Genomic DNA, 21,938 nt, shown 5'->3' with positions numbered 1-21,938 from the left:
AGATTATGATAAAAGTTGGTTTGTTTCTATATTTGGGTTTTAGAAAAAAATCTCTAAAATACAGGAAAATGATTCATATAAATACCTGCATGTCAATACCACATATATACAGCAAATTTCCTAAATGTCAGACATTGTATCACATAGCTGTTCAGATGCAAGTTAACTACAAGGTTAACTAAGTTAAACTATAAACCTTATAGTTATAACTATAAGGTTTGGGGATACAAACTTTGAGGCAGTTTTTAAAAATTAAAAAATATATATTTATATACTTCCTAAGAATCTTTTTGTTCCCTATTCTATGTGTGTTTGTGTGTATGCACACACATAACCAAAATCTACATATAGTAACAAAGACAAATTAAAAGTTCCAAGTTAAAAGCATATTTGAAATTTGTATTTACTTTTGAACTACTATACTGTGAATATATTTCACAACTTTCCAAACATCATATATGTGGACTCTTCATAAATTTCGTTTTAAAATCAAGGAAAGCCTCGTAATTATGTTGCTTTGTGATTTTAACTTAAAAGACTAGAAGATCCTAAACTTAGTTTAGTGAAAAGCCCTCTGTGTTGTAAAGAAATCCAAGATTGCAATGGATTATGTTTAAAACGATATTAGAAAAAATAACTTAGGAAATTAGATTGTGTTCTAGCTGTCTCAGTTTTAACTTGACTTGTCATCATGTTATTTTAAGCATAAAAAAAGACCTCCCAAGATATTTTTTTCTTTAACAGTTCCTTCGACTACCTCTCTTATCAGTCATTTTCATTGTTATAATAAAGCAACTTTTACTCTAATGATTATATTAAGGTAGCAAAGAATAGGTGCATATAAACCTGAATGAGACTTTTTTTATAAAATAGCATCAAAATTAATGAAGCATTTGTCCAGACTTTGTGAAAAACTGGTCAGATGTCACTGTCATCAGGGCATTAAGAGAAGGAAAGTATGACTGTGGAGGTTAGTAAAATTCTCCGCAGCAAAGAACACTGAGAAGCTCCTCAGTGTATAGGGAGACATTACTTTACATTGCAATGCATTAACTTTATAATGGAAAAGGCTACGCAAATTCACAACTTCCCAAGTACCCAAATTCTAGAATATATTTGACACTCTGTTACACATCAGCTAACTTTATGTGACTATTTAGTTATGTAAAGATCTTTCCTTTCTATGTTGTAATACAACTATTATATATAAAAATATAATTACTGGATTCACTTAAAATGTTCTAGGCATATTGCAATGATGTTCTAGTGTTTCTTAGAAAAATGAAAAGACAAATAATTGATTTTCCTGGGTCAGAAAATTTCCTGGGTACAGATTTCACAGGATTTCTGGAATAGATAGGCAGTTGGTTTTACTCCATCAACTCTTTGCATTGTGAAATAAAGATCTAGGAAGGCTACATACATAGGCCAGAGAGAATCAAATTGAAGCTTTGACCAGGATGTTACAGTGAATTAAATGATCAATAATGTAAAATTGCAATAATCCATTTTCAGCTACAAGGTCTATAATTGCAAAATAAATAGAAAATCATTTTTTAGACAGGGTGGTCCTGCATTATCTTACTCTTAATATTTTATATGCTAAGTTCTCAGAGTTCAAAATCATACATATGATTTTATAATTCCAGAAGACAAACCAACAAAGCTGTCTAGATGTTACATATGATTATACAGCCTGGGAGAAATTCTTCCTTTAAAGAATTAGATTCCTGGCCGGTACATCTGATGTATGTTATAGGTTGACAGAATATTTTTGTTCAAAATTTGTTCTGTCATCTGCATGTCCTTTATGTTTTTCTGCATCAGTGATGCTTGTGTCACATTGATCATTCTCAAAGGCCTGGCCCAAATCTCTCTAACTTTGCCACAGTCAAGTAGTTTTTATGTACTTCCCGGCAAGGCCAGAGTTGATGCCTACGCTTGTGCTTGTTTCGCCTCGGGCCAGACATAGAAGGTTAGAAACAGCACCTGGCAGATGTGGGAAATCCAGGCTGGGGGAAGAAGCAATGACAGAGTCAGTCCCTAACAGTGGTGACAGTGTGGCAGGGTACAAGCACATTCCATGAGTCTACACAGTTGGATTGCAAAGGGTAGCGCGTTGAAGGTAAATATAGACTGTATATGGAGAGATACAAGACACTGCTTTTCTAAATCGGATTCCAAATGTAGTCACCAGAAACATTCATGAATTTCTCAGTCACTTAGATTGAGTGACTGGCTGGTCTTGGAGCTAGCCTACAGGGGAACAATTTCCATTCTTCTTAGAGATGACAAAGCAAACTTAATGTCTGTTCCAGATCTCCTGGACATGGGTGGATGATAAAGTCAGACTCCTAATTTTCCAAGATAATGGGAGACAGCATGAGTAACCTAATCCAAACATCTCATTGTGTTTATCAATTTTAACTTCTCTCCCTCTTCCTGTACCGCCCATCCCCCACCCCCACCCCCAGCCTCACTGGAACCAAAGTCTTACTAGGGCTTCTTAAATGAAATGAAATGGACTGATTTAAGTTTTAATATCTTTCCTTGGCCCAGACTTTAATGAGACACAAAATAGAAAACATAAAGTAGAAAAGAAAGAAGAATGCTACATGCTGAGTTATCAGTAATTAAGAGTTTCAGCAGAAAGTTAAAGAAACAACAAATAAAGATTTTATGTATGCTGTTGATTGATTTTAAACACTAAAAATGAGAAAGAACATATGTTGATACTAAGTGACATTAATCGTTAGATCATTTCAAGGTACCATTTTAAATTCCTTTGACTCAGACATTATTTCATTTGATTTTTGTTTTAGTTTTTCTGCATTATGAGTTTCTGTTCTCACTCGCTTTATAAATCTCACAGTGGGCTCAATTCCTTTTAATTCACAGCAACACATTTTAACTTTCTTGCATTTAATTCAAGAAACATTCATGGGGAAAAGTGAAAAATAACATTTTTTTTTTTAAACACCATGATTATTTAAAATTCTGTCTTCCTAAACAAATAACTTTGGTGTTTTTTCAGCTTGAAGGTTCAGATATCCAAGAAACAGGAGTAAAAAGAGAATCAAAATAACTTGTGTAAATAAAGAAACAAAAACTATATTTCACTTAATATATGTTTTAATAACAAAAAGCATTTCAGAATTTTGTTATTAATGCTCTTTGAAATATTAAAACTGCAAATGTAAGAATAAAAACAATATTTTTCATGTAAAAAAGAATGTTGTACCTGCTATTTTGAAGTTTAAGTGCTTTAGTTTTAGCACTGATATCATAGATAAAATGTTGTTGGGTAATTATTATTCTATTTTCTGCTGTTGTGTTTCCCAAGATGGTGATAACAGGATAACCCATCTGGAGTGTCCACTGATCCATTACTTCTTGTATATTTACATATTTCCCATTTCTTTTTAAAGCCTTTACAAGGAAAAATGTATAAATTAGTTTTATAAACATGAATTATCAACATAATTAACATTAAGCCATTTTTATTTCTATCTTTACTATTTACCTAAATATGAAAACATTTAAAGTCAGTGAAGCCAATATAATGTTAGTGAAATTAATCTTCTTACCCTAAGTTAAGCTTCATACATGTATATAAAAATGAAAGTTGTATTAACATTAAAGTTTTTACATAACATAAAATAAAATATGTGTTATTATTAAAGCAAATCCCTGCAGCATCAGTAAGTATTCCCAGCATGTCTAGTGTCACATTTAAATATTTGACATATAGGAAAAATTATTTCAAACTTCAATATTTATGTTTTTAACATGAATATCTTACACCATATTAAAATTATATTTCAGAAATATTGTCATGTTTGAAAGTAGGCGAGGTATCTTTTACTACCATTTGTAGTTTAGTTTTAAACCCCTTTGTTTTACAATATATTATATAAAACAAAAAATCAATATGAACAAATGAAAAATGTAAAAAGTGAAAACAAACTGTCAGTGTTAATAAAGGCTATGAATGTCTTATAAATGCAATTCAAATATTCAAGTAGAGGTTTTGATATTTGAGCTTCCTATACTTTACCTCCGATAATGTATTCCAGAGATCATTTCTGGCTGCATTGCCATACTTATGAATGGTCAAATAATCCTACAAGAATATAAAATTGTAATTACAATTCAAAGGTTAAACAGTAACTAGTAAACACATTTATGTCTCAATTCAGTTAATAATTTTCATATGTTGGAATTATATTACTAAAAAAGACATAAAAGAAGATAAAGAATCTCATTTAAAAATATTCCAAAGAGATTTAAGTATAGAATATTTCCTAATTAAGTCATCAACCAATATTAATCTCTTAAAAATTATTTTCATAACTCTAATCACTTCTTACAGATATCCAGGGTCAAAGATCTTTCTCTAATTGAGCGAGTCAACCTCAGTCAATTCTGAAAACACTACCTCTTCAATGAAAGGTTTAGAGAAACTTTCCCATCAGGATTTTGTGTTAAAGTGTTGAAAAAGAAATATTTTATGAAAAAAAGAACGGGCTAATATATGCTGATGTTAAGAGGGATTGCTTTGCCGAAAGAATCCTCTCTTCACAATCTGTCTCCAGTTCAGTGGTCTCTCTGCAAAGGAAAGACTGCCTATTACAATAATGATAAATACTTATTTCCATGGATTTGAAACACATATTAATATTTGATAAGAAAAAGTCATTCCTAAGTTTATTTAATATTTTGGGGCTTTGGACTTGCCATTTTTAATGTTTAGTTATTAGTGGTAAAACCTATACACTTTCTATCCGATTCACACTTTGTTCTCCTCTAAGAAGCACGGTTTGTCTCGTCAGGGTGCTATTTGGTTACGGCCGGTTTGCATTATTTTTTCTGCTTTCAAAACAGAAATATGAATATAAAAATAGTGTCATATTGTAAAAGTCCCTCGTTCTTCATTTGAAATTCCATTATCCCTGCAACATATAGATAGTAGACAAAATCCTAAATGACATCAAAGTACTGAAAAGAAAAATGCTGAATCCTTCAGTACTTTATATGGAGTGGGCTACTCTGGGGATAATTAAACTTGGGGGAAGCAAATTTTCTGAAATACAAATTGTAACACCTGTGACAGGTTCAGCTTTTGTTGGCAACTCACAGCACAGCAAATGGCAACTCCCACTTAATCAGATGCCTAGAGATGCAATGTCCAACACTAACTTAGCAACCACAAATTCATCATTGCCATCAGGTGTTATGAATAACTTTGTTAAAACATATAACCCTGAATAACCATTCTGAATCCTAATTTGGCTTTGAACATTCCATGTGAGGTTTTTCAACATAAACACAGAGACCAGGATTTAAATAGATTATTTTAGATTTAACTTTCAAAATTATTCATTATGCTCTTTCCACTTAAATGAATAAATTTGGGAATAAGATTTACAAAATATAAAAGTGCGTTTTATTTTATTTTTTAATTTTGTATTTGAGACAAGATCTCACTCTGTCACCCAGGCTGGAGTGTAGTAGTATGATCAGGGCTCACTGCAGCCTTTACCTCCCAGGCTCAAGTGATACTCCTTCCTCAGCCTCCTCAGTAGCTGGGACTGCAGGCGCACACACCGCTACACCCAGCTATATATATATTTTAAATTTTTGGTAGCAACAGGATCCCATTATGTTGCCCATGCTGGCCTTGAGCTCTTGGGCTTGAGCTAGTCTCTCTCCATGGCCTCCCAAAGGGTTGAGATTACAGGCCTTAGCCACAGTGCCTAACTTGCATTTTATTTTAGTGATGTAATAATAAACGGTGCTAATATTAGAACTCTTTAGTCTTAGGTTCTGTTTATGGGTAGTGCTGCTAGGCTAATTCAGCAAAGGAGAAATAAAGGAATACTATAAAATCCAATATACAATTTTCTTCTCAAAGATCATAAAAGTCTAACTATTCATAATATGAGTTGACCTTGTCCTACTATCATCAGTTTGAACTATTTCTTCCCTTCTCAGTTTAGAAAAAGGTTCAAGTTTCCACTTCAAGCAGGCTGAAATGAAAATTATCCAGACATAAGAAGCAATTTCCAACTTGCCTGCCTCTGTATTCAGGAAAGATAACATATCTTCTTGAACTCTCAGTAACCCTGATATTCAGATGTTATTGGAATTTTACATGTGCCAACTTTTTTTTAAAAAAAGTTTCCCTTTTTTTTTTTTAATTTATTTATTATTATTATACTTTAAGTTGTAGGGTACATGTGCATAACGTGCAGGTTTGTTACATATGTATACTTGTGCCTTGTTGGTGTGCTGCACCCATCAACTCATCATTTACATCAGGTAGAACTCCCAATGCAATCCCTCCCCCCTCCCCCCTCCCCCCCCCCCCTCTGATAGGCCCCGGTGTGTGATGTTCCCCTTCCTGAGTCCGAGTGATCTCATTGTTCAGTTCCCACCTATGAGTGAGAACATGCGGTGTTTGGTTTTTTGTTCTTGTGATAGTTTGCTAAGAATGATGGTTTCCAGCTGCATCCATGTCCCTACAAAGGACACAAACTCATCCTTTTTGATGGCTGCATAGTATTCCATGGTGTATATGTGCCACATTTTCTTAATCCAATCTGTCACTGATGGACATTTGAGGATTCCCTATTTAATAAATGGTGCTGGGAAAATTGGCTAGCCATAAGTAGAAAGCTGAAACTGGATGCTTTCCTTACTCCTTATACGAAAATTAATTCAAGATGGATTAGAGACTTAAATGTTAGACCTAATACCATAAAAATCCTAGAGGAAAACCTAGGTAGTACCATTCAGGACATAGGCATGGGCAAAGACTTCATGTCTAAAACACCAAAAGCAACAGCAGCAAAAGCCAAAATTGACAAATGGGATCTCATTAAACTAAAGAGCTTCTGCACAGCAAAAGAAACTACCATCAGAGTGAAAAAAGTTTCCCTTTTTTTTTAAAGAGAAAGCTTGCATAAACATACTCATAGCTTGAATTAAGAAAATTTTGCAGAATTATAAAGAAACTTAAAGGATAATAAGTATGTTTTAATAATCAGTCATCAATTTTTTTTTCATTAATTCCACAAAATGTATGGAGCACTTAGCGTGTTCAGGTAACTTTCTAGTACAGGGGAAACAATGGTGAAGAAAAGGTTACTGAGAAGAACCACAAATACTGAGATGTGATTTGTGTAGGGAGATTTCCATGACTGAAGCTATAGAAATCTTGGTATAATAACCACTTGGCAAGATGAAATCATATTTGGTATCTCATTGAATAAAAATATTTTAAGTTCTTTTAAAACCTCTAAGTCAGTGAATATGAAAGTCCTCAGAGATATAAATCTGAAATGGAAATCTAAGTTTACGTTTATGTGTATAAAAGTCAATCTTCAGCAGATTTGACATTATGACATAAAACAGAAGAATGTTTTAATATTAACTTTAAAAGAATTGTGGTTTCTTTATACTAGGTATTTCAGAAATAATAGAGTTATTGTAAGGAATAAAATAAAGATAATCACCAGACTATTCTTAAGAGATATAACAAATAATATAGACTGATTAAAAGTTAAAACTCTATTAAACAAGAATATATTACATCTGCCTATGGAGAGAGGCATCACAGCATAGTGGTTTAAAATGCAGTAACAAGAGCCTGCCTTGGTTCAAACCCAAGGTCCAACATTCACTAGCTATATGAGCTTTAGAAAGCTGTTTAACTCTTTGTGCCTATCTTCACATATGTAACAATGGGGATAATAAAATAACTACTATATATATTTTTCTGAGAATTGAATGATTCAATATACAGTGTTAAAAGAGTGAAGAGTGCCTAACACATCATAAATATTCGGTGGGCGTTCTCTGTGGTAATCTTTTTAATAATCTCAGGCTATAGGTTGGAAAACTGAGTAACTGAGAAGGAAATGCATCACTATCAATAATAATGAAAGAGCACAGCACATGAAAACAGTAATATTTGTCTCCTTTTTAACACTGTGCGAGTTGTCTTATATTTTATCTCATTCAATCCACACAACAACATTAGAGGTAGATATTATCATCATCAGCTAAGAAATCAGAACATTGGAACTCAGAGTCTTCAGCCTACATCCAAACCCCATGCCTCTGGCTACCCAAATCCAATATCCAAGATATCCAAGCCACATAGATAACTGAGTCCTATTAGCCACATAGATAACCAAGTCCTATTAAAAACTGAACTCATTATCCTCCCCTACATTGGATCCTTTTGGTGGCCCTTCTCCAGTGAGGACCTTTTCATCCACCCCTAGCAAAGAGTTATCTTGATGCCTTGACAGCCCTTTCCACCACATTCAATTAATAATACATGAACTAAATATACTCCAAGAGTCCCACTTTCCCTTACCTGTATATCTACTGTTCAGAATCTTACATGGATGATGACAGCTGCCCTTGTTTCTGCTTTGTCCCTTTCACATCTAGTCTCTCCCACAAAGCCAGAATATTTTTGATTAAATATACACATAAATCCCTGCTATGTTCAGAATATAGTCCAAACTCCTTAATATAGCCTAAAAATTGCCCTCATAGTCTTGTCCCTCTGTATTTCTCAAATCTCATTTGTTAACTTGTTGCTCCCTGCATGAATTTAGCCACTTTCAGCTTTCTGAAGATGTCTAATGGATATTTTGTCTCATTGCTGGTTCTCTGCACATGCAATTCTCTACATACTCTTTTCTCCTTTGGCTACCTCAATTCAATTCAATTCAATTTCCAGGACTCAATTTTGATGCATTTCCTCCAGGAATCATTTCCCATCCACTTCAACCTCCTTCCTAATTCTAAGCTAAATATCTCTTTTATATTGTCACACAATGTTCTATATAATAGCATTTATCCCACTGTGTCATAGGTGCCTGTTTATTAGTTTGACTGTTCACACAGTCTGTAAACTCCGTGAGAGTAATGACTGCCAATCTTGTTTACAACTATTTAACCAACATCTTTGTGCCCAGTCTAGTACACAATAGGTGCTTTCTCTCTCTCTCTCTCTCCATACATATATATATATATATCAGGATCCCCAAAAATATCATATTTAAATATTAAGATGGGACATAATTAATTATTTCTGTATATATTTGTCAGGCATATAACTTGAATGGATATATGCGATTGCATATAATGTCATAAAAAATTGTGAACTGTTGCATACAAGACCATTTTTGTTTTATTTCATTTGCTAACAAGTGATGTGGTTCATAACATGTCATGTGTAAAATCCAACAGGACTAATAAAGACAAGGGGAAAAGTAAAGAGTGAATTAAGGAAGTAAAGCTCTATTATCTTTTAAGGTTTATGGAAATGAGATTTATTGAAATAATTATGGAATAATTGCTTTCCTATTAATGAGTCTTTTAGCATGCTAGGATAGAGGATTAACCACATAAATGGTTTACACCTTGAGACATAAAGGGATGATTCCATAAAAACCATATGGACTCGTTTACATGTGTTTAGCTGCAAGTAATAAACATCCACCATAGAATGACTTTTAAAATAGCAGTATTTAGGCTGGGCGCAGTGGCTCATGCCTGTAATCCCAGCACTTTGGGAGGCCGAGGTGGGCGGATCACGAGGTCAGGAGATTGAGACCATCCTGGCTAACACGGTGAAACCCCGTCTCTACTAAAAATACAAAAAAATTAGCTGGGTGTGGTGGTGGGTGCCTGTAGTACCAGCTACTCAGGAGGCTGAGGCAGGAGAATGGCGTGAACCCAGGAGGCGGAGCTTGCAGTGAGTAGAGATCGCACCACTGCACTCCAGCCTGGTGACAGAGTGAGACTCCTTCTCAAAAAAAACAAAAACAAACAAACAAAAAAGCTGTATTGATTCTTTCCTATCTTAAGTAGGTAGGACAGAGCTGTAGCCACTTTCTTCTGGAATTATTTTGGTCCCGCCCCATCTGTGATTTAGCTCTATTTTCAGGTTCGTGGCTAGATGGCAGCAGCAATCATCATATTCATACATGACATTGTACAAAGGAAAGATACAGAATTTCTTCCTGAGAACCTCCTTTAAAGAATCAGGAAAACTTCCCCTCAAATTCTGCAGCAAATTTCCCACATTTGTCATTTGTCAAAATTGCATCATGTGCTCTAGCAAGAATCTGTTACTGCATCTTAAGGGAGCATTGTTTGAACTTTACCCAAGGAAAGACACAGTCCTCTCAAGTATATGGTTGTTTAGAAGAGGGTGAGAATTTGAAAAAAAAAAAATCAGAATTCAGCTAATAAAAAAGGGAGACAACTAGGTATAGGAAGACCACCACCAGTAGTGCTTCCTCCAGTAAGACAGGGTACAGCAGCCTGGGACTCATTGACACTGGGAAGTAGGATGTCCTATACTTGTAAGACTAGTCTGGAAATGCCAGGTAAATTCAAGCATTGATTTTTCTGACTATGTGACAAGAAGGCTGAAGCAAGAGTTTGAAATATTGTTGCTTTCTATCAAGAATAATTGTACCTCAAAAAATTTGTAGTGGGCATTTGTCATTTTTTGGCTTTCCAGCATTTAAACACCAGTTTTATAGGGAGGCAATCACTCACTATGGAATCTGGGAGGAAGGCAAAATCTCTGCCTTCCTCTATTGAAATGGCAGGGACAAAATACTAAATATTCCCTCTCCACTTTCCCTGGCAGCTAAAGCCTGGGCATGTGCTCTGGCCTCAGACAAGGGGATGCTTTGTCCTAGCACTATGAATCCTAAAAGAGTAGTACCTGTCATGGTGACACTAAGGGTCCTGTGGTAGCCACTGTAATGGGGAAAGCTGAACCTGACACTCCTGTGACATAACCTTGGCTACATCTCTTGATCTTTTATCTCTTTTAGTTCTTATTCTATTTTGTAAGCCTGGTTCTTCAGCCTTCCCAATGATTCAATGGGCTACCTATATCCTTCAAATAATTTCCGTTCTGCCTAATTTAACCAGAATTTGTTTCTGTTGCTTGCATAATACAACTCTAATGGGTTAAACAAAATGAAGGAAGACACTTCTACACTATCTTAGCGATCCCTAGTAAGAAAATAAACTATTGCCTACAACTTATACAAAATAAAAGCTAAAGAACATTAAAATCTATTTAGTAAATCAGTTAGGCTTTTGTTGTTGTTATGAACAGTAGGTATGGCATGAAAGACATGTATACTTAATTTTTTATGTTTTAAAAGCAGACAAGAATGTTGGAGAGAAAGATTTAAACTGAAATAAAGTGGAGAAGGTTCTATAGATGGGGGGGGGCAGACAGAGTGACAACAACAAAAACATTTTAAAAAGCAACACTTTTGTCTTAAACAAAGCTTCCAAAGCAGTGACTTCTGCACTGAGAACTGTAAGTTCTGAACTTATATATTTGTAAGTATGTGCATTATTAGAGTAAGATGATCTTAAAGGGATCCATGAACAACAGCAAAAGTAGATTGAAAGTATCAGATCACAGCAAAGTCACACAAGAGTTGGATGAAACCCATTTGAAGCCTGGCCCATGCACTTCAGAGGATGTTTTTACATTCCCTAACCTTGACAAACAGGAGCAAGGAGACTACAACAGTGACAGGTGACCAACTCAAACAAAGAAAGCTAGACTATAGACCAAGGTATCTATTTGGATTGATACCTAGAAATTGATGGAAATTTTAAGATTAAATAAAAATGAGTAACAAAGCACTAAGAAAGCCTTATGCAAAGATTAAAAAATAATATTTATATTTTAATTATATTAGAGTCAAAGATGAAAAGGTATAAATAATTATTGAAACTTTTCTTTATTACTAAATTATATTTTGTTTCCAAGACATAAGTCCAGTATAATAAGAACCATTACTAAACTTTTTGAGGTACAGCCGTTCAAGCCACCCGACATGAAAAGAAAAAAAGAGATGACAGATCTAGGAAAGAAAGCTATTGGAGAGATAGAAGAAGAATAATTGAAAGTCAGTTTTCATGCTTTGCATGCCATTCTGATTCTGAATTTTTAAATGTGTTTACCCTAAATTTACCTTTAGAAGTGGCTTGCTTAGATATGAGAGTATTTAGGACACAAAAGTCATTTTACATGTTTTGCAAATCCATTACTCTACCCAATTAATGTAAATTTTGTAAGAATAAGTGTATTCTTATAAGTGGCTGCTAAATATAGTAGAACATCAGAACATTTTAAATCAAAACAACGGGCCAGCTCATGAAAGGGTTTCTTGTTTGTTTGCTTTAAATTACAGACAATGGCATCTTCTCACACCACTTTTGTTTTCAAATATCTCCTGTGTTGTAATTACAGATCATACCGTCAATTCCTCAACCTGCAGGCACATGACCAGAGTTACAATATTTCTGCTGTAGGATTTCTATGCCATTCCAGAACAAAGTGACAAGGTCCTACACCTGTCAGTGAAATAATGTGTCACAGTCTATAGAGGAGTTCTGGGGTACTGAAATATTTCTACATCTCACTTTTGCTGCTGGCATGAAATATTACTGAGACATAAAGTGAATTTATTGGTAAAAATGAAGTTTGTGAATTGCTTTTTCTGAATATCCTGATAAAGGGCTTTGATCATCACTCACTCCCAAAATAGATAAATTACATCCTGGTTGGTAAAAATGGACTGCTTCTTGTAAATCAAGTTGCCCACTGATTGTAGACATATACACAGAGTTCCCCTCTCCCACCTCTGTGCTCTCTCAGCCCTGGTGCTGGTGGCAATTTGGGAAGAAATGTAATTTAGTTGAGAAAGAAGGTATATATAAACTAGGTATAGGTATTAATCCAGGCTGATCCCTACCAGTCATGTGATCTGTTAAAGTATCTATTTTCTCTAAACCTTAATTTCTTCAACTGAAAAATGTACATAATGTAGTGCTTACCTGATAAGGGTATGCACAGAAAATGATATAAAACAAATAAACGACTTAGAAAAATACCAACCACATAAAGGATCCAAAAAACTTCAGTTATTTTACTAGCAAGATAAATGGGGAAAAAGGGCTAGTGTCAAAAGTCTTCTTCAATCTTCCCTCCAAGAGAAGCCAAAATGTTCTAGAGACACCATAAGAAAATTATATGGACTTGGCCAGGAGCGGTGGCTCACTCTTGTAATCCCAGCATTTTGGAAGGCTGAAGCACGTGAATCACCTGAGGTCAGGAGTTCAAGACCAGCCTGGCCAATGTGGTAAAACTCATCTCTACTAAAAATACAAAAATTAGCCAGGTGAGGTGGCAGCCACCTGTAAACCCAGCTACTCAGGAAGCTGAGGCAGGAGAATGGCTTGAATCCAGGAGGCAGAAGCTGCAGTGAGTCGAGATTGTACCATTGCACTCCAGCCTGGGCTACGAGAGAGAAACTCCAAAAAAAAAAAAAAAGAAGGAGAAAAGAAAAGAGCAGAGCAGAGAAAAGAAAAGAAAAGAGAAAAGAAGAGAAGAGAAGAGGAGAGAAGAGGAGAGAAGAGAGAACAGCAAAGCAAAGCAAAGCAAAGCAAAGAACATTATATGTACTAATTGAAGGAGGAAATTGCCTGGGTGGGGGGATGCAGTGGAGCAGTAGAAAAGGAAAAGAAAAATTAAGAACAAAGCTTCCTTTAGGCTTGAGAAAAGCTGCTTACAAGACTTCCTTCCAAATACAGGAAAGTAATGGGTTTTGGACAGTTCTCCAAGTTGTGGGGCCTAGCAGCCTGTCTTTCACAGAGCTCTACTGAGATGACAAGACCCCTGATGGGCAGTTCATGGAATGGGTACACTAATTCGACTCAGCACAAAAGAGACTTACCCAAGTTGGCACTCATGCAATAAAGACACTAATCTTACTGTTCTTATTATTAATGGTGGGTTATTTGTCTAGCAGATTCTTCCTGTCTTCTCTTCCCTGAGTATCCAGATTAGATTTCATAGATCAGCTTAATCAATCCTGGGAAACAGCCTCATCTGTTTTGTTTTACCGTCCTTCAATTATAGTAGCTTGGCAAAAATCCCAGTCATGGAGGAATCCAAATATTTGTCTTCTCTAAACCTGTACTCATACAGCTGAATATCGCAGAAGAAAATCATGCAATTGAAAAGCTGAGCTTATTCATAATTACCAAATTCAAATAGAAACTCAAAACTGTTAGAAAGTACCTTTCTACTCTTTGAATTCTCTATCTTCAACTTTCTCCACTTCCCACTCTTACCTCATTTTCATTCAGCTAGTGACCTTCTCTCAAAAAACACTAAAAAACTATAAGTCATCAGAAAGGATTTCTCTGTTTTCCCCATTGCCAGCTTTCCAAATTTACTGGAGATAAATCTCCTATTAAAGACAAGTGCCTTCACCTTCTCAAAGAGCAAGGTCCTGGAGTTATTTCTCACTTCTCCAACATTATCAGAGTCATCTCCTGAATCTTTATCTGCCAGCTTAAAACCAGTACAACTCCCTGTCATCTTTAAAAATAAAACAAAAATCTTCCTTAGCCTTTATCCCGCTCTAACAACTGACCCTCTTTTTCTTATCTCCTTCCTTGAAAAAATTCGTTTAATTTTATTCTACATACTGTGTTTCCATTTCCACATTCCCATTCACTCTTTAACCTACTCCACTGAAATCGATGAATTTACAGGGTACCAAAAGGAACAGTTTACAGTTGTTATCCTTCTCCACCTTGCTACTGCATTTAACATTGTTGGTCACCCACTTTCTTGTTCTTGCAACAAACTCTTCTCTAAGCATCTGTGATACGATGCCTTGGTACTCTGCCTGCCTCTCTAGCTGTTCCATCTCAGTCATCTCTACGGGCTCCTCCTCTTCTCTGAACCCCCAGTTGTTACGGTTGTTCAAGGCATGTTTCCAGGTCCTCATCCCAGAAACCTCAGAATCATTCTAGATTACATTCTCTTCCTCACTTCACATACCATGCTCTTCATCCAATTTATCCCTAGGTCCATTGTATTCTACCATTAAAAAACATTTGAGATCCATCTATGTCTCCATTTCTATGAACCATTTAAGCCTTGATAATCTCTCACCTGAATATAAAAATATCCTCCTTACTTTTTTTGCCCAATCCCTTTCTTGGTATTCTGACTGCCCCAATCCCAGTGTGTTATTACAATTAGCCAGAGAACTGTTCTGTATGTAAATAGAGCCATGTAATATCCAGTTTAAAACTGTTTAATACAGCACTTAGAATAATATTAAATCTTCTTAGCACAGACTATTGGGCAATGCATGGTCACCTGCTGCTCACCTCTCCTACTTCTTGTTCTTACTAACTCTACGCATCCACCAGTTTCTTTCTTTTCCTTAAACGTGCTCAGTTCTTGTCTTAGCCCTTCCCTCTTCTTGGAATCTCCCTGACCCCCATCTTTCTTCCTTCAGACCTCAGCATACCTACCGTCTTCTCAAGGATTCCCTAAACAACCGATCTAGAGTTGTTCCAACCACCCACTCGCTATGCTTTCTCACAGCATCCTATTTTTCCTTCCTAGAATTTTTTCACATTGAGCAAAAAATAGATTCATTTGTTTTTTCCTATCTATGGTGTATTCCCTTTATCCTGTTACATGATTCATGAGAACAGGGGCCGTATCTACTGTGTACAGCATGCCCTGAGTACTTAGTACTTATCATGATGTCTGACATAGACTAGATGCATAATAAATACATGTGGAATAAATGAATGACTGGACATGTCTAATGGGTGGGGAATGTGAACTGTATATATAAAACTAAGCAAAGCTGGTACAGGAAGAGAAATTATAATTTTGTTTTTTAGCACAAAACATTAAGAAATGATTTTTAATACTTACATGTGTTATTTTTCTTAAATGGAAAAGAAAATGATCTGTAAAATAATCATAAGGAGAGACCTTGAGCAGAAGAGAGAAGGTGAATACAGGAGACTGATTGCAAAAGGAAATCAGATTCAGTATAACAAGTGAATATTGTTATACTATGGTAGTATAACAATAACTACCATTTCTTTCTGTGCCGTGTTAACACGAAGTTCTCTCTTCCATAAACAAAAATACAGAGGTAGACAAAAGGGAAATTTTGGATGCATACAAACCTTTTGTAAACCAGGTTCAAAATATGTAACTTAAGTCTTTGCAACACTCCTAGGCCAATAATTTATAAGGTGTTTTTTCATAACAATAATTCTAACATATTAAATATAAGAGAAAAAGAATTTGCAGTAAATATGTTATAGTTCATTATTTTTATTTTATAACTAAATAAAGTTACTAAAAAGAGAGTAAGACCTCAATTTTAATGCATAAGACACATGGATAAATGTTATAAAAGAGTGAATGAAAGGAGTGAAATGCAAGCAGAGAATGTATTAAAATATTTCATAGCCTCATTTATGATAAAATGTATACACTGAAATAACAATGAAAAAAGTTTACTTACTAAATTAGTAAGAAATTTATTCTGAAAAGTTATAAGAATCCTGTTTACTTAGTATAGTATAAACAGAGAACTTTCAAACTTCTAGCATTATACACTGGTTTAATATTTTGGAGAAAAAATTGATATTCTGCTCCTAAAATATATATATGAAGAGATAGTTGAAAATATAATGGAAAAAATCAACAATGTAAAGATTATTAGAGTGTTATTTAACAAAAATTGGACAGCAATGTAACTGCTCACAAACATGGATGAAACAAAATATATTATGGTACATCTATGTCATATTACTAGTATTAAACTAAGCTATGTAACAGAATCATGTCAAGCAATTATGAAAATATTAGTAAATGAGGAGAAATATTTTTAAGTTAGGAGCAATTTTTGTAATGTTTCCAAATATATAGTTCTAGGCTATTACATGCACTTTCCAAAAAGAGAACATAAAATAAAAAGAAAAATAAATTTTAAAAGAAAAAGAAAGAAAACTGCTGATGCAGGAGCTAAGTAGGTTACAGGAAAATGCCTGTAAGGCAAGTTTATTATAGTACAGAACTAGCGATCTAACCAAATGGTAATGTCTACGAAGAGTCAGAGACAGTTTTTAGTAGATGTGTCCATATTTACAGATTGGCGTGCATTTACACATATAGTAACATACGAATACATCCATATGTCAACTAAATGTGTCTAATAATTTCACAGATACATTTAAATAACCAAAAATGTCATTTCATAGTATCAACCCAATTAGCCGATATGTAATACATCTTGAGCCCTTAACTAACAGATAAAAGATAACCGATACATATAAACATATGAGACCTCCTGTTGAGCTGGACAAATTTTTGCAGGATTATTAAAAAGAGATATATGTCTCTAAAAATAAGGGCTTTTTAGTTAGATAGCCACATTAGTTGGTTAACAACCTATAAATCAGAAGAAAAATAATAAAGATTCAATCAGTGGCTGTATTTTTAAAAAACTGATGAATAAAAGTTATTTGTCTCTGATCCAGAAATATGAATACAGAATGCTATTTACTTTTTTAAAGTACTTGTTTGTATTAAAGATGGAATTATTAATTCTGAAATCCATCAAATCTTTTCTGAAACTTAAATATTTCTTTCTCTATAACATGCTCATTAATTTTCCTTTATAGTTACGTCTTTAATAAATTAAATGCCAATTAAGTCAAATCTTTAATTTTACAAATTAAAAATTAGTAATGATAACATTATTATCATATGACATTGAGTGAACACATCAAATTATTTTCAAGTTGTTAACCATTTTACCCATAGCATATCTAAAACTGCATAGCATTTTAAGCAAAACTAGGAGACATTGGAGCAAAAGCTGTCTATGGTCATTCATTTTAGATTAAGTATGATTCAGCTGCCATCTGGATAAAAACACAATATTATCTCTTCAGAAAGAAAATTAACTTTGACACAATGTCTCTGCTCCTCTATTATTTTCTGACTTTTTACTTATCTGAAAACCTACATGTAAGGGAGAAAACACTCTCTCACAAATGTAAGCCTGCAGTTTTCAACTAAAAATCCTGCATACATGTGTTACCATATAACACTTCATTGGAACACAAGTTATTGAGTATGTTGTTGCTACTAATAATCCCTATGGCTTTGTGCCTGTCATTACCTTCAGGCTATCAGAATTTTATGAGCACAAACCAATAATAATGATATTTCCCTTTTGCTTTTTATCCACACCTCATTGCCTTACATTGATTTGCATAAGCAATTTCCACCCTGATAATTGGAGCCAAACATCTTGTTGTAGGTTACCTTATGGAAAAGAGCAGTTAAATACTAATCAAGAGAAATCTTTCTTTATTCAACCATATTTTAGATGATGCTGAATTACCCTCACTGCTTGAGCAGGAAGGTGACTCACTTTCTGACAGGGATTTCAGACTTTTGGGTTTGTATCAAGCTTAATAATGATCTCACTTTATAATTTCAATACCCTGGTGTTGACTCATAACAACATGAAGAATGGTACGACTAGGCTCAAATCATTAAAACAATATTGTTTTGTTTGAAAGAAAAAGCCATAGCACAGGTACTAATTATTTTTTTAATAGCTACCGAGCCAGTCAATGTTATCTGAGGATTTTATAATTACAGCTTTAATTTTTATTGCCAGAAAAATCTGAAAAAAATGTAATTAGGGAGATTAAAACATAAAAATGAAATAAGAAAAATCCAAGTCATGTAAAGATATATATCTAAAAGAATCATTACTTGAATTACTTACTTTAAAAGTAAGACTTATTCTACTTATGTAGAATCAGGATTTGAACTATTGGACTTAAATTATAAAAACAAAGTTAAAGAAGTAGATTCTAATTTATTGATCAAATGAATATTTTAACTATAAGCATTGTTGTATATGGATGAATAGTAATGTATATGCATGTAAACACTAAGAACCCTGTAAGTGAGAGATGCAATAATTACCAAAAGATGCTGTTAGGTGAGTAATTTTTATTAGAGAAGGAATTTAGATAAAACCTTTATTTATAGGAGAAGGGAATATTTCAGAGAGATATGTGAAATCACCAAGAACTTCTATAGAGACAGACAAAAATATTAGGGCAAAATTGCAGTATATTTATATTCCAGGTACCACACAGAAAGGGAAATTCAACAACACTGGGTCCTAAAGTCTGTCCAAGAGGAAGAGACGATAGGAGTGGGGTTACACTGCACATATTCCACCCCAAAGTTACACTAGTAAGGACTCTACTTATGCTTGCAACATTTTAATGAGAAAACCAGATTCCAATAGTATAAATATTAAATAGGCATGAAACCCATGAGTGATCTTGCTAGCTTGTCCTTAGAAATGACCTAGGAAGGAATTTGGAGATGTGTATACCACAAACAAAAATGAGGTGCTAAAGATAAGAATGATATAAATCTAAAAATTGTAACTGGAGCTTCTGTGCAAGAGACAGTTTCTAGTTATTGCCGACCTGCCTATTGCATTTCTCACTGACTCTGCTTAAGTTGCAACAGGTCATGTATTATGCAGATGCTTTTTTAGTCATCATTACTCTCTGGAATTATCGCTAGGAGAAAGTCTTGGGTTGGGAGAACACATAATCTTGTTTTCCAGATGTCCTATGTAGAGGTGGTCTTAAATCAAAAGCAATTTCGGTGAACTGCTGCTGTACTTTAACTTAGCCCAGGAGGACTGGCCCACCTGGGGAGGTAAGAATGAGGATCCTACAGTTGTGATTATGCAAACCAAAGGCTAAATTCGTAAGTTAATCAAAAACCAAAACAATTATTCACAGTAGTAAACTTCCCTGTCTTTTTTCCAGATCCTTATTTTATGAGTAATCACTTTAGAAATTTACAAATTTTATATATTACTGGTACTGATTCACCATGATATAATCAAATCTACTCATTCAAAGAGAAAACTGGATATTACAGACCACAAACAACTGGACTGAAGTTATGAAGTTAGTAAAATGTGGTAATTGTTGATTTGATTTCCTTATCTCTCATCATATGTCCTGGTAAAATTATTGAAATCAGTTGAGAACATTCTCTGCTCTATGGATTAAGTGTGTCAGACTGTTGGCCATTCACCACCACTTCCCCTACCATCTACCCTCTTGTGCACTGCATGGGTTAGAAGCTTGAATGCTACATTTCCAGGAATCCTTTGCTAGTTAGGCTCAACTTTATGTTCTGCAAAATGAAAAGCACACATAAAAGAATATGGATGGCAGTAAAGAAGGAGGAGTTGTCATTGCTCAGATAGCAGAGAGCAGGCATGTGGGCTTTGGCAGAAGGCAAGGGTAAAGTATTACCAGTGGCTTTCAGGTGTATTCCAGGCAGCTGAGAATATGTGCATTACTTCCCTATGAAAACTCAAATGTCTTTACTTCTGGAAGGGTGGCAGTAGCTTTCCTGACCTTTACTTCCATAACCCTGCCAACAGTTTCAGAAAATGACTATATCCAATGTTAATTCCCTTTCTGCTTGAAATATTACTAAAGGTTTTAGTATGTTACAGAATTACATACCAGAAGTGATTGTAGACCCTTAGAGATGGTTATCTACAGTTGTCTGTCTGCCTTGATTAGATTTAAAGAAGGTAATGTCATTAATAATGAGTAATAGGATCATGATAATTAATCATTTTCAGGCCAAAACAGTTGCTTAAATGATTATCGATAGTTTCCTAAACTGAAGAATAAGGTTTGGGAAAACAAATGACTGTTTCAATAGAACATTATGGATGAATAGAGAATTACAAAGTCTTTGAGAGGCTTGGCTATTTCTGACTGGACTGGAGAGATTACAAAAACAAAACAACCTTAGTACTTTAAATTCTCAGCTGAAGGTTTGGCAGGGAACCAGAGATCTATGACTATGTGAAAAGAATCATGTATCTCTTTTAGGCTTAGAATCAATGTATCCAAAAAGTAAACTATGATTTAAAATTCTGAATAGCAAAATTACAACTCAAGTAAATTTTGTCTTTTATGTGAGAGTTAGGGTATGGACTAGGAAAGTGTAGGATGCAGAATCGGAATGCAGGCCTCAAAAGTCTAAATTTCACTGAGCCTCCGTGGTAGCTTTTCTTGTCTCTGAAAAAGCAAATTCCCCTTGTTTGAGTTCCCTGTAATGTCATTCATCAAGGAGGCTGCTGACTCCTCTCAAAACCAATTCCAACATATCTAAACGCAAAACCAATAGGTAGAATTGGTTTCAGCAGATTTCAAGAGTTCAAATAGAAATTTCAGCATTAGAAGATGGAATTTACACTGAAAATCACCAAGAAATTTCAAGAGTTCTTAGCATGTAACATCTAAAACCACTGTAGCTTAATCATAAATTTGTAAAGTATCCAGAGCCAATTATGAAAGTGAACAAGTAAATAAAAGCCAAAGAAATATAAGTCGTTTCTTGATACTAGAAAAATAAAACTCACCAGCAAAAACTCCCTGTTACAAAAATGCTGCCCTGGTTTGACTACATTTATAGTTCTCTATATATTGATAGTTATATAATACAGTCTTAATATTCAAATGATTAAAGATTCATAAAAAAAATGGAGTCACTCTTGCATATCTAGTTTACAAATGTGTCCATCAAATTAAAACAGCTGTCCCAAATTAAATATATCAAACCCAAATTGTCTAACTAGTAAACTGCATTAAAGTAATCCTAGATTTAGAGAATATAAAAGATAAAAGGAATCTTACAGTATTTAGTCCAACTCTTACATTTCATAACGATAATGTCAGAGAAAAGAGGTCTAGTGACTTGCAGAAAACCACTATTAACTGGAGGTATAAATGAGAAATATTTCTCCTTATTTATTCTATTGCCTAATGTTTCTCAAAATATGCCTGCTATCATTTTGAAAATGGATTACACAGAACAGTAGACATGTAGAATTTGCAAACATGTAAACATTTTTGCATTTAAAAATATATATTATTTATTAGTGACACATAATATA

At 34.3% G+C, this 21,938-nt stretch overlaps 1 protein-coding gene across 2 annotated transcripts in view; it reads right to left on the bottom strand.

The window, feature by feature from the left end:
• TRHDE (thyrotropin releasing hormone degrading enzyme) overlaps positions 1–21,938 on the bottom strand; it is a 420,293-nt gene that overhangs the window by 114,407 nt on the left and 283,948 nt on the right. For both annotated transcript variants that reach the window (XM_050749271.1, XM_050749272.1), the window contains exons 8-9: positions 4,058–4,123; positions 3,242–3,429 (exon numbers count right to left, since the gene is read on the bottom strand). In XM_050749271.1, coding sequence (XP_050605228.1) covers positions 3,242–3,429; positions 4,058–4,123 — 254 coding nt within the window. The remainder of the gene's footprint in view (positions 1–3,241; positions 3,430–4,057; positions 4,124–21,938) is intronic.

This window comes from Macaca thibetana, chromosome 11, assembly GCF_024542745.1.
Source record: "Macaca thibetana thibetana isolate TM-01 chromosome 11, ASM2454274v1, whole genome shotgun sequence".
Taxonomy (NCBI): Eukaryota; Metazoa; Chordata; class Mammalia; order Primates; family Cercopithecidae; genus Macaca; species Macaca thibetana.
This window is presented reverse-complemented; position numbering and strand designations above follow the sequence as displayed.